The 16,779-nt window shown below is 42.7% G+C and overlaps 1 protein-coding gene across 17 annotated transcripts in view; it reads right to left on the bottom strand.

The window, feature by feature from the left end:
- LUZP1 (leucine zipper protein 1) overlaps positions 1-16,779 on the bottom strand; it is a 93,277-nt gene that overhangs the window by 4,878 nt on the left and 71,620 nt on the right. For all 17 annotated transcript variants that reach the window (XR_002944116.3, XR_010147744.1, XR_010147747.1 and 14 more), the window contains one exon: positions 1,382-4,572. Coding sequence is in view for 8 of the 17 variants with exons in the window: in XM_063784821.1 (XP_063640891.1) it covers positions 1,382-4,453 (3,072 nt within the window). In the remaining 9 variants the exon portion in view is untranslated. The remainder of the gene's footprint in view (positions 1-1,381; positions 4,573-16,779) is intronic.

Raw genomic sequence — 16,779 nt, 5'->3', positions numbered from 1 at the left:
TGGAGTACAATGGTGCGATCTTGGCTCACTGCAACCTCCGCCTCCTGGGTTCAAGTGATTCTCCTGCCTCAGCCTCCTGAGTAGCTGCGATTACAAGCATGTGCCACCACACCCAGCTAATTTTGTACTTTTAGTAGAGACAGGGTTTCACTATATTGTCCAGGCTGGTCTTGAACTCCTGACCTTGTGATCTGCCTGCCTCGGCCTCCCAAAGTGCTGGGATTACAGGTGTGAGCCACCACGCCTGGCCAGAATTCTACCTTTTTAATATTCTCCTTGGTTCTCCCAAGCAAATGCAGATCAAAGAATAACATAGGCATGAGTAAGAAAGGTTAGCAGAGTAGAAAGAGCATTGGATTTAGAGACAGGAATCTTGGATTCAAGTCTTCGCTCTTCCAGTAATTCTGCTGGGTGACCTTAGGTAAGATATTTTGTGTTTCTGACCCTTAGCTTCTACATCTGAAAAATGGGGATAATATCTGCCCCCAGGCAGATATTCAAGGGACTGAATGAGATAGTGGGTAGTGAAGTACTTTTGTCCAGTGTTAAGTACCCTGTAAAGAGTCACAGGGCTTTTCAAGTTAACAGAGTCATCTGCTTTTTTAAAGAAGGGAGCACTGTGTCCAAGTCCAAGAAGTTTTTCATCATCACAGGTTTCTCATCAAAAAGACACTCCCAGGGGCTTCTCCAGATGCTGTTCTGACACTCTGAGCCTCACACTCACATAAGGCAGGTGGTTCTGGATTTGTCAAAGCTGTAATGAGCTATACTGAACCAGCCCTGCCCTCAGACTGATAATATGAGACAGACAGCTGTCTGGGAGGCAAAAGAAAGTGTCACTTGGAATTGGGTATACGCTTATCTAAAATAGGCCCAGTGTAAGCCCCGGCTCTCCTCATCCCTGAGAGGCCAGCAGCCTGTGAAGATCTGCTAACTGAGGCGGCCGAGAACTTGCTGACCTGGCTCCCCCTCACTGTGCCCTACAGAAAGGGCACCGGGCCTCCTCCTGTTGCCCAGAGCTCCCCATCAGCTGCAGCTGCTGCTTGTGCTTTTCATGCTATTCTGAGGGCCTACGGGGAGCTCCTTTAGCTGCTCTGGCAAACCAAGAGAAGAGAAGACAGATTTCCTTTTTATATCACTTTCATATACGAGAGCAAAATGAAGACAACAAATTGGAAAAGGGATTTTGGAAAGTGATGCTGCCAAAAACCTTCTTTAGGAGAAAGGTCAAACCCCCCCGATTTTTCAACAGTTCTCTAAGGAACCCAGTTCTACTCAGTTCTCAAGATCCTGGGTCACACAGGCCAGAGCAGAGGGGAAAAAGGAAAAGGCAAAGAAGGAAAAGGGAGAGAGAAAAGAGAGGAGAGAGGCTGGAACTCACCATGCTTGCTGAGTGGTTCCAGGCTGCAACAGTGATGGTGTCTCCTACCCGATTCCGACGGGTAAGCACCTCTGACACAGTGAGGCTACTTTGGGTCCTTCTGGAGGAGGGCTCAGGGGCATCCCCTGAACTTGGTCCTACCCTTCGAGTGCCCTGCTCAAAAAGGTAGGACCTGGGCTGTTCGAGTTCTGAGAAGTCTGTGGAAGACCTCTGGGTGTAGGCATTGCTATTGGTAGATTCCATGTTTTTACCTATTCGAGTTGGGGGGTCTTCTAAAGATTTCAAGTCTCGCCTGCTCTTCCAGGCATTCCGCACAGTAACATGTCTGGCATCTGAGAAGCCCACTTCTGAAGGGGCACTATGGCTTTTCCACCTGATTGTCTCCGCTGGAGGTGCATGGCTATTCCTCTCCACAGGATCCGATGGCTTGATTATAATGCTGCTCCGAGAGACCACTGTTTCTGGCCTGTTCTTCAGGGGCCCATCTGCCATTCTCTCCGCTTCTGCAAGCTGCAGGGTGATGTCATGTTTGTGAATGGAGAGCTCAAAAGGGGAGTTGACATGGTTGCTAACTGATGTGAGCTCTGCCAGCCCCACCTGGATATTGCTAGTGGATGTGTGCCTCTCCCTCAGGGCCTCACCCGGAGCAGCTCTGGGGCTGCTGCTGTCAGATGGATAGATAGTAATGCTACTTGTCACTTTGTTTGGCCCTGGTTTGGAGACGGGTTTCTGTTTCTCCAACGTAGTCTCTGTTCCAGATCCTCCCATGATTTTTTTCACATCCTTATCAACAATAACAGGTTTGATGACGGCTCTAGACCGCAACGCCTCTCTGGGGCTAAAGGGCCTTTGGCTTTTTACCCCAGCACCATTGGTATCTGGGAGCTCCATGGCATTGGTGGAGGCTCTGACAGATTTCACAGATTCATTCTCCATTCCAGCATATTTATCATTCTCAAATAGGGAGGTTCTAGGTGCCCCTCGGGTTTTAGCCTTTTCTCTAGAGTTAGGCTGTGGTTTGGGCTCTGGCTCTGGAGTGATGGTTGTATTTACCAACTTGGCAGTAACAAGAGATGCTATGTCCAAGTCATCATCTGAGTCTGGCTTCTCTCTGCCACTGGATTTGATGACTCGACACCTCAAGGCTTCATGCGGACTGCTGTCTTCCATCACAACTGCTGCAGGTTGATTAACCCCTTCTTTATGTGAGGTTGAAAATCCCTGAAGGATGTTCTCTTGGCTTCTACAGCTATAAGGATACTTCGATAGAACAGGAGCCTTGGAATTCGGGGAACTGTTATCAGCCTCAAGGCCATTGGCAGCCTTTTTGCCTTTAGAGAGCCCTTCTGAGGAGGATCTTCGAGATGAGGCCGGGGCTCCAATGGCCTTAGAACAGCCAGAGTTTGCAGCCTGAGTTACTTGACTTCCGTTGCCAGGCACGTGTCCCCTCTTGCCAAAGACAGTCTCAGAGGAGGTGTCAGAAGCCTTGTCAGCTCTACCCAATGGGTCACTGGGAACAGATCCATGGGTGGTGTCACTAAACGTTCGTGTTGTCTTCTCCACTTTTCCCTTCAGTCCGCTCTCGGTCCCTGGCTTGGAAGTCCCCTTCCACGCTTTACTGTGCTCCTGAGCAGCCGGGGGGTAGCGACTCAGCACTGAGGGCTGCTCCCTAGACTTCTTCCCTTCGCTCTGGGAGGATCCGGGTACAAACCGGTCTTCAGTTTTCTTTGTCTCCTGAGTCCCACTGTCTGTACTCACCCCCATGTGAGAAGCTTTTGCTGCCCTCCTGTTGGTGAAACTGGGAGAAGAAACCTGCCTGTTGCTCAGAGAATAGTTTTCATTGTTGAGAGCAAACTCCCTGTTCCGGAGTCGTTCCCGCTTATGCTGAGGAGACAGTTCCCGCGCTGTGTGCTTGGACACAGAAGCCTCACTTCCGTGGCCTCTAAACTTAGTCCTCTCATGTCTGCCTTTGCTGGACAGGAAAGCATCTTCCCCTTCTACCTCTCCATTTTCTAACTCTTTCTGTTTCTTGATTTGTAGCTTTATCTCCTCCAGTTGGCTGGCTAATAATTTGTTTTTATTTTGTTCACTTAGGTAATTATCCTGAAGGTCGTTATTTTTGGCCTTCATTTTCTTAAGCTCTTCTTCCAACGATTCAAAGCGTTTGATTTGCGTCTTAAGTTTCTCAATCTCTTGGTTAAGGTCTTTGACTTTGTTGTCTTCCTGATTGCGGTTCTTTTCATTTTCTGATTTGTTTCTTGTTTCATTCTCCACCTGCTTTAGGTAGTCCAGACCACCCTTCCTTCTTGATTCTTTGGACGGCAGTGTGGAAGAGATGCCATCCTCAATCCGTAGGTCATTTCTTTCCAGATTAGAAGCATTCCTTGTATAATCTCGGTTCATTTTTTTGTTCTGCTCTAGTTTTTGAGTGAGTTCTTTTATCAATTTCTCATTTTCTTTCTCCTTTTCATTCAAGTATTTTCTCTCACTTACAAAGCTCAGAGTTAATGATTTCAGCTTTTCTAACTCTGACGCTAAACTCTGCTCAGTTTTATCCAGGCGGTCCTCAGAAGATTCTAGTTCTTTCACTTTGACTCTGAGCATTTCCAGCTCAGAGGAGATTTTCTTGGTCAGATTTCTCTCCTCATTCAGGCTCAGACACAGCTGGGTACAGTCATTCTTACTCCTGCTGAAGGCCTCTTCTAGCTTCTCTAATTCAGCCATTCGTTTCTGAAGCCGCTCAATCTCAGATTTCAGCTCCCGGGTGAGGTTTTCTTCCTCTTCAAGTTTCTCCTTCATCAGGCGACACAGATCCTCTGCTCTCTTAATTTCCTCGTCTTTGCCTTCAATTCTCAGCACCCGCTGGCGCAGCACTTCAATCTCCGCCAACATGCTGGAGTTGCTACCTTCCGCCTGAATCACCTTGTCCTGGAGATCCAGGAGTTCATCCTCTGCTTTCTGGAGGTTTTTCGTGGCTTCCTCCAACTCATCAAGGCGGCGGCTTAGACTCTGTAGCTTAAACCGCAAGTGGCGGCTGGAGGCCGTCTCCTTGTAGCTTGTAAATTCGGCCATGTCTACTGCCAGCCAATGTGGGCTCCTAGAGGCATCCAATTCCACTCAAGGGGATGAGAAATGGTTACCTTTCTCTTGGCAACCACAATCTTCTTTGACAGCTGGAGACCATCATCAATCTACAGAAGGAAAGTAGAAAGCATGTCAGTCAGCAAATGTAAAACCTGCACGTTAGCTCCCAGTTATAGAAAAGAGCTCCTATCTGTTCCTGGTGCCTGGATCATAGCAGGGGCTCAAACCTGTTGAATGAATGACTTGAATAAACCTGCAAGAAAACACTGGTTCTTTATGGCCGATATTGAGTTGATACCTCATTTTGCCCTAATAAAGAATGTCACCAGTGGCAGCATGGCAAAAAGACATATAAGAAGCCTCAATTTTCATGGCAGGGTATAATAACATCATTACCATCTGCAACCTGCATAATCTCAGGAGAGTCATTAACAATGGAAACTAAGTCTCAGTTTTACTTAGTGGTAAAATGGGCATAATGATGTCTACCGTATTTCTCCCCAGTGTTGTTCTGAGATAATATGTGGAAGATCTTGGTAACAAAGCAATAAACAATCCTAAGATTTTTTTTTTAAAGATTATCTCTTATGAGCTATTGTGACTTAAAAGTGATACAAATTAACCCTCTGCCTTGCTATAAACGGTGAGCTTCACAATATACTAAAACAATCTCTCTACACCCATTTTCAACATCTCTTCTCCCAAAAGTATATTTGTAAGTGGAATTCAGGTGTGAGTTGGCCCGACCCAGCCAACAGGCAGCTTCTACAAAACGTATCCTTTTGCACTGTAAAAGAAATGCCCCAGATGTTAAGGTTGGTATGAAGACTGGTTTCTTTGAAAGCCATTTCACTGGGGATATATACCAAACATATAATAATACCCCAAGGAAATAGAGAAAGGGGAAGGTTTAGTTTTTTTATGTAATTTTCTCATTTTTAAAACAGGAGAATGGATTGATAAATGTATTTTAAACAGCTTTCATGAACAATAAGTCCTACGAAATTAAAAGGCAAACAACAGACTTCCATTTCCACCACTACGGCAAACCAGATAACCTGGAAAACCTCTAATACTATAAAACAGTTAAAAATACTGAATAAAATGTAACAATCACTTAAAATGTATAGTTGATCACATAGAAAGTAAGTGACATTCCAGCTAAAACCAGAGGAAAAGAAGACTAAATGAAAAATAATAGTAAGTTTAAACTACCACTGAGCTGTCCTTCTTAGGGTCTTGCCGATCTCCAGAACCAAGGAGTTTGGGTTCTAACAATCATGCAGGTATAAGAGGCAAGAGTTTGGGCCCAATAGAGGTGGTAAGTTGAAAATGAGACTCCAGTCCCCAGTCTAAAGCAAGGACTATTGAAGAACTACAGCTCCAGGATAACTAGTGAAAAAAGTCACCTCCCTGATATAGGGAGATAAGAGCACCTGGGCTCCATTAGGGGTTAAAGGAGGATTATCCCTAGAGAATTTATAATCTTAGACCTGCTCTCACTTGAATTCAGAGTTCAAATTTATACCACCTGAGTGGTCTAGAACCTATCTGTCCTGAGAAACTAACATAAAATGGCCATCAGCCTAGTAATATCCCTGGGAAACCTAGCTGAGCAAACAAAAGTACTCTGGAGGGAGCCACTCTCTACAGAGGTCACACAGGATTCCCACAGATTAAAGTCCAGCTGAACCTGAGCTTATAACTAAAAATTACAAAACACATAAAGATCCATCTTTTACTTGACTGGGCAGAGCAAGTCAAGTAAAAAAGAACCAAAGTTACTAAGATTATTGGCTAGAGACCATACAATAAGTACATTCCAATGTTTAAAGTCATAAAAGAAGGAATGAAAAAAAAACAGGAGAAAGGAACAAGGTGCTATCAACAAAGATCAGAAGATCTGAAAGTTAACCAAATACAACAGCTAGAAACAGAGATGAGAAATGGCATATTAGAGGCAAAGGAAGATATTAATAGTGGTCAAGAGAGATACGTAATTACAAAGAGCAGCACAGAGTTAAAAAGATGGAAAAGGTAAAAGAGAGGTTAACAGACGGGGAAATAATTAAAAAGGTCCAAAACAAGGAAGTTTTAACAGGCAGCCCAAAAGGATAGAATACAGAATGGGGAACAGGCAATATTTGAAGAGCTAGCAAGTAAGAATTTGCAAGAGTTGATTAAAGATATGGACCTCACATTCAGGAAGCAATGTCCCAACAGGAGAAAACTAAATCTGCACCTAGACACATCGTAAGGATACGGAAGAATGTATCACAAACAGAAAATCTTTAAAAAGAAAAAAGAAAAAAAGACCATTGTCTCAGTCCATTTGTGCTGCTGTAATAAAATACCTGAGGTAGTAATTTAAAAGGACAGAAACTGGCCAGGTGTGGTGGCTCACGCCTGTAATCCCAACATTTTAGGAGGCTGAGGCAGGAGGATCACTTGAGGTCAGGAGTTCAAGACCAGCCTGAACAACATGATGAGACCCCCATCTCTACTAAAAATACAAAAATTAGCCAGGTGTGGTGGTGCGCACCTATAATCCCAGCTACTTGGGAGGCTGGGGCAGGATAATTGCCTGAACCCACAGGACGGAGGCTGCAGTGAGCTGAGATCGCGCCACTGCACTCCAGCCTGGTCGACAGAGCAAGACACCATCTCCAAAAAGAACAGAAATTATTTCCTCACAGTTCTGGAGCCTGGGAATATAAGATCAAGGCACCAGCAGGTTTAGTGTCTGCTGAAGGCCCAGTCTCTGCTTCCAAGATGACACCTAGAATGCTGTTTCCTCACAGGGAAGAAGGAATGGAACAAAAAGGGTTGAACTTGCTCCCTCAGGCCCTTTTTTAAAGGTGCTGATCCCTAATACTATCTCCTTAAAGGTCCTACCTCTTAATGCTGTTGCACTGGGGTTAAGTTTCAACACGAATTTTGGAGGAAGCAAAAACATCCCAAACACAAAAACAATCTATAATAACAACTGAACCACTTCTCAGTAGAAACTTTTAAGTAGGTGGCAAGTAGAATGGACTACAGGGGATAAGAGTGGGAGCAGGAAGACCAAATAGGAGGCTATTGCAGTAATCCAGGCAAAACATAGTTATGGCCTAGACCAGGATGGTGGCAGTACATGCGTTCCAAGAGCACGTGACCAAGACAGTTGAGAAATGGTCAGAATTCTGGCCGTATGAAGGTACGACCAAAAGATCTGCTCTTAGACTACATGTGAAGCATGAGGCAAAGAAAGGAATTAAGAAGCCGAGTGCAATGACTCATATCTATAATCCCAACACTTTGAGAAGCTGAGGTGGAGTTCAACACCAGCCTGGGCACAACACAGTAAGATCCCGTCTCTATAAAAAAAGGTAAAATAAAATAAAATTAGAAGGTACAGTGGCATACACCTGTAGTCCCAGCTACTTGGTAGGCTGAGGCAAGAAGACTGCTTGAGCCCAGGAGTTTAAGGTTCCAGTGAGCTATGACTGTGCCACTGTACTCCAGCCAGGGTGACAGAGCAAGACCCTATCTCTAAATAAATAAGCAGATAGACAGATAGATAGATAGGAATTAAGGTAGACTCTAAGGTGGCTGGGCTGAATTTGTAGAGGGACAGCATTACCATCAATTCAAATGGAGATGACCGCAGATGGAGCAGTCTGAGAAGGAAGATGAGGAGTCTCATTTGGGACATGTGTATGAGATGTATATTAGATGTGTAAGGGCCCACTTGAAATTCCTGGTAACGATTTAAAGTGAAACCAATCCACAAAGTTCTATCTTTTTCTCCAGTCTTGTTCAGCTGGCTGAACAGACAAAAGAATAGAGAAACCAGAGTTGGACTGAACCAGATCGAAGCACTGCAGAACAAAGCAAAAGAAGGACAGGAGAGCAGAGGATGTGTGTGAGGGACTTTAAATTCACTCAGTACAGAAGGAGGTGAAGAATAGTGAAAATATAATAGAAACTAATGAAGTGAAGGTCCCAAGGGGACTTGAAGGCTTGTTGGAGTAAGGGTACCAGGTACCAGAGGAAACTAAGCCTGAAATATAGAAGACAGAAATCAGAGAGGGACTTCAAGGAATTGAAATCATGGAGGGACTGTAGTTATTGATAATGTCAAAAACGAAGGTATAATCATAGGAATCCTGTGGGGGAGTAGGGAGAAGTAGAGAACAAGATCATTAGAAGAGAGAAATAATTGAGAGGTAAAGGTGTTGCAAGGGTCACCAGCATGTAAGCGCCATAAATTAACAGGAATAATGCTGGAAAGAGTGACATTAAGACAGAATCTGAAGTTGTTGAGAAGTTAGGGGCAGTGACTCAGGGTGTCAATAGACGGCAGCAACGATAGAGTATTAGGTGATGTCGTCCAATAAGATCACATTTAAAACTCAAGGACAAGAGTGAAGAAACAGTCTTAGACATAGAGAAAAACAGCCACCACTGGAGAGGGAAGAAATGACTCCAACAATGATCCTATGAGAAAGCTCAGGGCAAAAGAAAAACAACTGAAATTGGGCCTGGAGGAGACGCCAAATGCCAATTCTCTCCAAGCCTGATTCTTCTAATGGCTGCACTATAAGCCTAGAGCCACCAGATGGAGCCCAAGCTCAGCTCCTCAAAAACACCAACGCTTGAAGGTGTTGAAAAGACCAAGCCTTCCGCTTCCATTCAGATTCTGCCCACCCCGAATACTGCTCCCTGTCCATCATTCTGCTTCTCTGGGTACATCTTTCTCTGTCCTCTCATCTTTGCCTCTTTTGGTCCCCCTTCTCCTTTCCCCAGCCTACCTGCTTCCTCATTCTCAAAAACGGAGAGGGAAAAAACCTCCTATAGTTTATGTTTTTAAAAAGAAAGCTTTTCCCTTTTAAAAACTCTTGCATTTGGCCTTCTGCCCAGTGGTACAATTAAAATCTTGTCAATTTATACACAGGGTTGGTTTGGGAGGACTTAATTAAGTTTAGACCACACACCAATTTTAAATGAGTGTATGATACAAAGGGTCTGTGTTGCCATCGTAGTCACTGGAAGACAAATGATATATGATTCATCTATAAAGTGCTTTAAAACAGCATATCCTCATAAATATGCTTAAACCATTAAATTGTGTATTTTAAAGAGATAAACTTCATGATACATAAAGCATATCTCAATAAAGCTGTTAAAGAAAACCCAGCTTATCCTCAAACTGTAGCATTCTCTCAGCACATCTTATTTGTACTAGCTTATACTATAGTTTTCACAATCTCTTTTTCAAAAGAAGGAAACGTTAAACCTTAGTATAGCCCCATCTATAAATTATCATAATTCTGAATTAGGAGAGTCTGGGAATTATACCACCGTTTTATTTATTTGGCTTTTAGTGCCAATTTTATATGTTTTATCAAGACTCTGGATGATATGAATCAACTAGTACAGGCAATGAAAAAGCTAAACCCAGTAAATATGTAGCAAATACTTACTGGAAACATACAGAGAAAGCAGGTATTACACACCACTGCTTAAAACTCTCTAAAGGTCCTGGCTACTATTAGGATAAAGTCCAAATTCCCCATGATGGCACCCAAAGCCCTTCATGATGTGGCCCCGCCAGCCTCTTCATCTACATCCTCGCCCTCCCTCTTCCCTCTGGTCCCTCACTAGTTTGATTCCTTCTCATTTCTTCAGATCCCACTTTAGACAACGCATCCTTCTGGAAAATTCTGGAGTGCCTTCTTCAAACCCCAGGCCAGATCTGGGCCTCTCTTTTTTGCTTTCACAGTCTGCTACATGGTTCCCATCACAGAACCTATCACACTCTATTGCAGCTTTATTTACTCAATTCTTCTCTCCAACTTGTGTCACCACTATATTCTCAGTACCCAGCAGGGAGCCTGGCACACAGGGAATGCTGAAAATTCGATGAATTTGACTGATGAGTGAGCCTCCTAATTATCAAATAGCTTGTCGGCCCTTTGGCAATGACCATTAACAGAAAATAATAAGAATGTCCATGACCTAATCATGGACTACAAAGGAGAAAACAGATGGCAAGAGTGAACAGACAGCACAGAATCTCAGGCCCTGTGGTAATGCTCTGAATGATCTCATCCCTAGCCCTGTGCCACTTGCACAATGTCTCAACCACAATACTCTCCCCCTGACCTGCTGGGAAGCCCTTTCTTGCAGGTCTATGCCACACAAACAGGACATAGACATCAAAAAACCACAACACTCACAGGATGTCCAGCTCTAGTTATCGGACCAAGTGTTGGAGAAGTAGTAGAAAACATTTCTGGATCTTCCTCCACTCCTCAGAATGAGATTTCAGAGCCAGAAGGTAGCTAAAGATCATTTAGTCAACTGGTTTTCAAACTAGACTCAGCAAATCCCCTTGGGGTCATTTAGGGGAAAGACAACAGGGGAGATATTTTGAGCAGGCTGAACTCCAGGCTCCTTTCACTTACTCAACCAAAGCAACTGATTTTTAGCTTCTTACAATATTGGGCTTCTCCTATATGACTTTATTAAAGAATTCTACATAGCTTTTATTTAAAATAAAATCACTTACTTCATTCAAACCCCTTATTTTAGAAACAAGGAAACGGACTCAGAAGTAAATACTGTGCTTTTTCCAGCAGTTTAGCAAAAGTCAAGGACTTCAGTCTCCTGACTCTATGTTCAGGATTCTTCCCATTATGCAAAATCACCCCTTATAAACTCTTAAGCATTTTTACAAAATGAGGAGTTCTGAGCACTACTCTATAAACAAACTAACAATGACAAAAGAGTATAAAGGAACAAATAAGTACAACCACAAATAGGGCAGTACTATACTACAGGCAATACTAAGTACCTTATATACATGATTTCTGCAGGTATCAGGAATCTCAGATCATTTACTTTACATGTTCCTACGTTACTCCACGGAGGTTTTCCCTCACTGTCCACACAAAGACAATATGGTAATCCCTGGACATGTAAAATGCTTAGCAGAATACCTTGCACATAAGTCACAACAAACAGTAACCTACTATTATTATTCTATTCAGCTTTCACAATAACCTTATGGGGCAAGGACTCTCAAATTTTCCCAAAGTACGCAGCTAGCAAGGACAGTCAGAGTGAATCTAGGTCCAGTTCCAAAGTTTATATTCTTTTAAGAATACCATACTGTTTGGCCAAGTCACTGATTTTCTCTATGCTTTAGTTCCTCTGAAAAAATAAAAGAATATCAACTACCTTACAGCAACACTATGCAATAAAGTTAGCAAAAGCACTTTGAAAAGTCCTATGCATACCTAAAGTAAGTTTCATCAGGGAAAATCCTCCTAAAAATAGTGATTCACTAAGATCATCCCTTCTCCCCAGAGTAAACAAGGAACTAGACTGAAAATGGGGTTAGGAGGTCACTTATCTCTGACCTTTTGGCCCTAAGTAGCCAGGATAAGAAATGCTTTGCTACCTCCTGGATCATCCAAAAGCAAAGTAGACACCTCTCTTCCTACTGCCTCCCTTACTCTGTGTTAAGTATGTTTATCCAGGCAAAATTCATTTATTTAGCAGACATTTATAGAACACCTATGATGCACCCAGCATTTTGCCAAGATAAGTAGAAAATCTTACCCTTGCCTTTAAGGAATCATACAGATATAACCAATTATAAAACAATGATAAAGAAGCCTTCCCTGACCATCTTACATAAGATAGCACCCACCCTTTTGCATCCTGTCTTCTATCCTGCTTTTTTTTTTCCTTAGCATATTGTATCATCATACATATAACCGGAAGCTCAGAAGAAGTGATTAAATGTGCCTAAGGGTGGGGTCTGGGAAGGCAATTGTTTATATTAAACCTTGGGAAATCTTAAGAAGGTTTTTACAAAGGGAAGGACAGTCTCACTTTTCATGCCAACTTCCCCTACGTTAGTACCTGGCTCAGTTCTAATTCACGCTAGCAACATACAGTGCCAACTGTCTCTCATTCGGGGCTCTTTCTATCAAAGTTCCTGAACCCATTTCCAAGTGGCCCCATCCAGCATTTTGGAGGGTGGCTCTTCTTCCTGTCCTGGCAGATCAGGAAGGTCTGAAATAGAACATAATCAGGCCTGCCCTGCCCCTTCTCCCAACACAGCTGCCATGATTCACTTCCTGTTCCCAATAGTCATTTAAAGAGGGGTCGGCAAACTTTTTTTAAAAAGTTTGATAGTATACACATAAGTATGCAAACTTAGTTTGAGAGTAATATTTTAGGCTTTATAGGATCTAAGGTTTCTATTCCAGCTACTGAACTCTGACAATGTAGTGATGAAGCAACCACATATATACTGTACAGAAGTGAATGAACATAACTATGTTTCAATTAAACTTGATTTAAAAAAACAGGCAGTGGGCAGGGCATGGTAGCTCATGCCTGTAATCCCAGCACTTTGGGAAGATGAGGGGGGAGGATTGCTTGAGGCCAGGAGTTCAAGGCCAGTCTTAGCAATACTGCAAGACCCTGTCTCTACTTAAATAAACTATTAAAAATATAAAAAGCAAAAGACAGTGGGCCTGTCTGCCAGAATTTGCCTATCTCTGATCTAAAGGATAATAGGAGCTTTTATTCTATTTTATATTTTATTTTATATTTCATTTCATTTTTCATTTCATTTCATTTGATTTCATTTCATTTTTTTATTGAGACAGGGTCTACCAGGCTGTCATGCAGTGGAGCAATCACAGCTCACTGCAGCTTCCACCTTCTAGCCTCAAGCAATCCTCCCACCTTAAGTCTCCCAAGCAGCTGGGACTACAGACACATGCCACCATGCCTGGCTAATTTTTCTCATTTTTTTTTTTTTTTGTAGAGAAGGGGTCTCTATGCTGACCAGGCTGGTCCCAAACTCCTGGACTCAAGCCATCCTCCCACTTCGCCCTTCGAGCCTTCTAAAGTACTGGGATTACAGACGCGAGCCACTGCCCCTGGCCAAGAGCTATTTTCAAGCAGCTTCCTCCTGACCACTTGTAGTTACCTGTTTTAAAATCCTAGGCTGTCTAAGCCTCACCATCAATTCTTGCACATTTCTATCTAATTACAGGGCTTACATTATTTTTCCCAGAATCACAAATTCGTGTATTTTGGATATGCAAACTCAAGAGTTAGGGACCCAGCTAGCATACAGAGATCCTTCATGTTGGAAAGGATTTAGAGATCATCTAGTCCAACCTCCCACTCAATGCGGACGTTATCTAGCAAGTAGTTACTCAGCTTCCGTTCAAACACTTCTAATGACAAGAATGACAGTCACTTCCTCCCAAGACAACTCACTCCATCTTTGGACAGCTCTAAGGTAAGATACCCTACTTATTTTTCTTCTTGGCACATTTAACCACCTGATTACTTGTAAATTTATTTACATTGATTCTTCTTACCAGAAAGTAGGATGCATGAGGTCAGAAGTGTAGTTTTTTGTGTTTGTAATTTTTTTACTGCTGTATTCCCCGCCCCTTGAACAGTGCCTAGTACATAAAGAGTATAAAATAGTTGTTTATTGGGAAGGAGGGAGGGAGGAAGAGAGGAAGAGAGGAAGAGAGGGAGAGAGGGAGAGAGGGAGAGAGGGAGAGAGGGAGAGAGGGAGAGAGGGAGGGAGGGAGGGAGGGAGGGAGGGAAGGAGGGAGGGAGTGAACAAGCTAACAAAACAATGCTGTATTCGGGGAACTTAATTCAGCATGGCTGACACCAGAGACACAAGGGGAAGAGCAATTAACTGGTAAGGTCTCTGTGGTAGGTTTGAGGCCCCTGAAATGTCACAGTAAGTTCAGAGGCTGAGGGTGTACTGTTTGAGGAACATTCCCTTATCTCCTTTCCTTCCAAGCCCCCACAACCCACAGCCATTCCGATGGTAAACATCTTTTTTTCTTTTTCTTTTTTTTTTTTGAGACGGAATCTCGTTCCATCGTCCAGGTTGGAGTGAAGAGGCACGATCTCAGCTCACTGCAACCTTCGTTTGCTGGGTTCAAGGGATGCTCAAGAACTGCCTCAGCCTCCTGAGTAGCTGGGATTACAGGTGTGCACCACCACGCCCAGCTAATTTTTCTATTTTAAGTAGAGACAGGTTTCACTATGTTGCCAACACTGGTCTTGAACTCCTGACCTCAAGTGATCCACAAGCCTTGGCCTCCCAAAGTGCTGGGATTACAGGTGTGAGCCACCACGCCTGGCCCAATGGTAAACATCTTTTAATGCATCTGTTCTCTGAGGCCTTTTCAAACCATCCTTCCCCACAAGAGAAATGCACCATCCTAAATTCTGTAGATGCTTCTATCACTATATCCATGATACTTAAAATATCTGTCATCCTCTGCTGGGCTCTGAGAGCAGGGACTGTGTTATCTTCATTTTTCAGTCCTGGGCACTGAATACAGTGACAGGGGCAAGGTAGGAACCTTATAAATGTTTTGTAAATAAATTAATGTAATAGTTTTATTGTATTCTGTACTGGCCAAATTTACATAAAGGGAACTATTTTCAGATCTAGGCACTACATTCTAGGAAAGATGCTTAGCCTTAATGCCAGAGGCTGAAATGCAAGTGCCAAAGAGATCAGGCCAATGATTTAAATGAGTTAAAGGGCCTAGAAGGACTATGGCTAAGAGGGGCTATGCCCTACTTTTATATATAATCTCTTAAATGTAGCCAATGAATTCAGATTTCAAAAAAGAGGAAATAAAAAGAATACCACTGTACAGTCCCTCCAAAACATACATGCCTGCAAGTGGATATGGGAAGCAAATTTGCAACCTGTATTGGACAAACGGATTAAGTAAGAGAGTAACACAATCAGAACTGCAGTTTTTGAAAGACCATTCTAGCAGGATAAACTAGGGTGCTATTGTAATAGTCAAGGCAAGAGATGGGATAAGGGCCTGAACCAGGACAGTAGCAATGGGGTAAAATGGTGGGATGGATGAAAGATGAGCTGGTCTGCCCAGTTCTAATAATGAAGTCCAAGATTGCATGAACTAATCTGATAGCCACAGTACCAATTTGTAGGTTCATACTGGCTTTGTTTCCAAATAAACTGTTAAATCTCATTTTTAATAATTGAAATATGGGGCTTAATTCTTTTGCAGGCAATGTGATACAATGATTAAAGTTTACAAACTCTGAAGCCAGGCAGCCTAAGTTCAAACCCTGACTTTACTAGCTACTAGCTGTGTGACCTTGGATAAGTCATTTGAATTCTCTATGCTTCAACACCTATAAGGTTATGGTATGTGTAAATAAGTTAATGCAAGAATTGCTTAGACTAGTACCTGGTCCAGAGTAAGTGTCATGTAAGTTTCAGCTTAAATTATTATTTATTATTTTTGGATTTCAACTTCTTAGTTTCAATCCCTTGACTAAATATTCTCTACACTGTCTAGCCTGCAAACATTTGCTATTTAAGTCTCATAGGCATGTCTTTTCTGTATCTTCATCCAAATTGATGTTCAAAAACAAAATATAACCAAAAACAGCCCTGTAGAATGTCATTAAAAACACCTCCTATAGATTAACACTGATCTATTACAATTCCTGAGTGCAATTATTCAACAAGCTCCAAAGCCAGGTCAAATTTTTTTTTTTTTGTCTTGGGATCACGTGAGAAAACATTAAATACCTAATTTTAGCACTTAAGACACATTACCTTTGTAGCACATTCCAATCCTCCAGCGACCTAGGAATCTTTCCAAAAATGAAATGCTCTGATATATATCAAACTGCTATATGGTAATTATCTCTGGATAATGTGCTTTTTTTCTGTTTTTGCTTATGTCTATTCTCTAATATTTTTATACTGAACTTGTACCGATCGTTTAAATAAAATCATGGCAAGGCTTAAAGAAAAAAAAGAATTGTTATCAGCTAGCATGATTTATTCTTAGTGAACACAAGCTGGCTTCTAGGGGTCACTGTTCTCATTCTTTGATCAATCAATTTTAGAATTTTACCAGAGATCACTGTCAAGTTTCCAATGACATCCTCAAACCCCTGTGACCCAGACGTTAACTCCAAATAAATCAAACACCTCTCAAATGGGCACAGTGGCTCATGCCTATAATCCTAGCGCACTTTGGGAGGCTGAGGCAGGCAGACAGCTTGAGCCCAGGAGTTCAAGACCAGCCTCGGCAACATGGTGAAACCCTTTCTCTACAAAAAATACAAAATTTAGCTGGGAGTGGTGGCATGCACCTGTAGTCCCAGCTTCTCAGGAGGCTAAGGTGGGAGGATCAACTGAGCCTGGGAGGTCGAAGCTACAATGAGCTGAGATCACACCACTATACTCCAGCCTGTGTGACAGAGTG

The sequence above is a fragment of the Pan troglodytes genome, chromosome 1 (genome assembly GCF_028858775.2).
Source record: "Pan troglodytes isolate AG18354 chromosome 1, NHGRI_mPanTro3-v2.0_pri, whole genome shotgun sequence".
Taxonomy (NCBI): domain Eukaryota; kingdom Metazoa; phylum Chordata; class Mammalia; order Primates; family Hominidae; genus Pan; species Pan troglodytes.
Note: the sequence above shows the minus strand (reverse complement) of the source record. Positions and strands in the feature narration are given on the sequence as shown.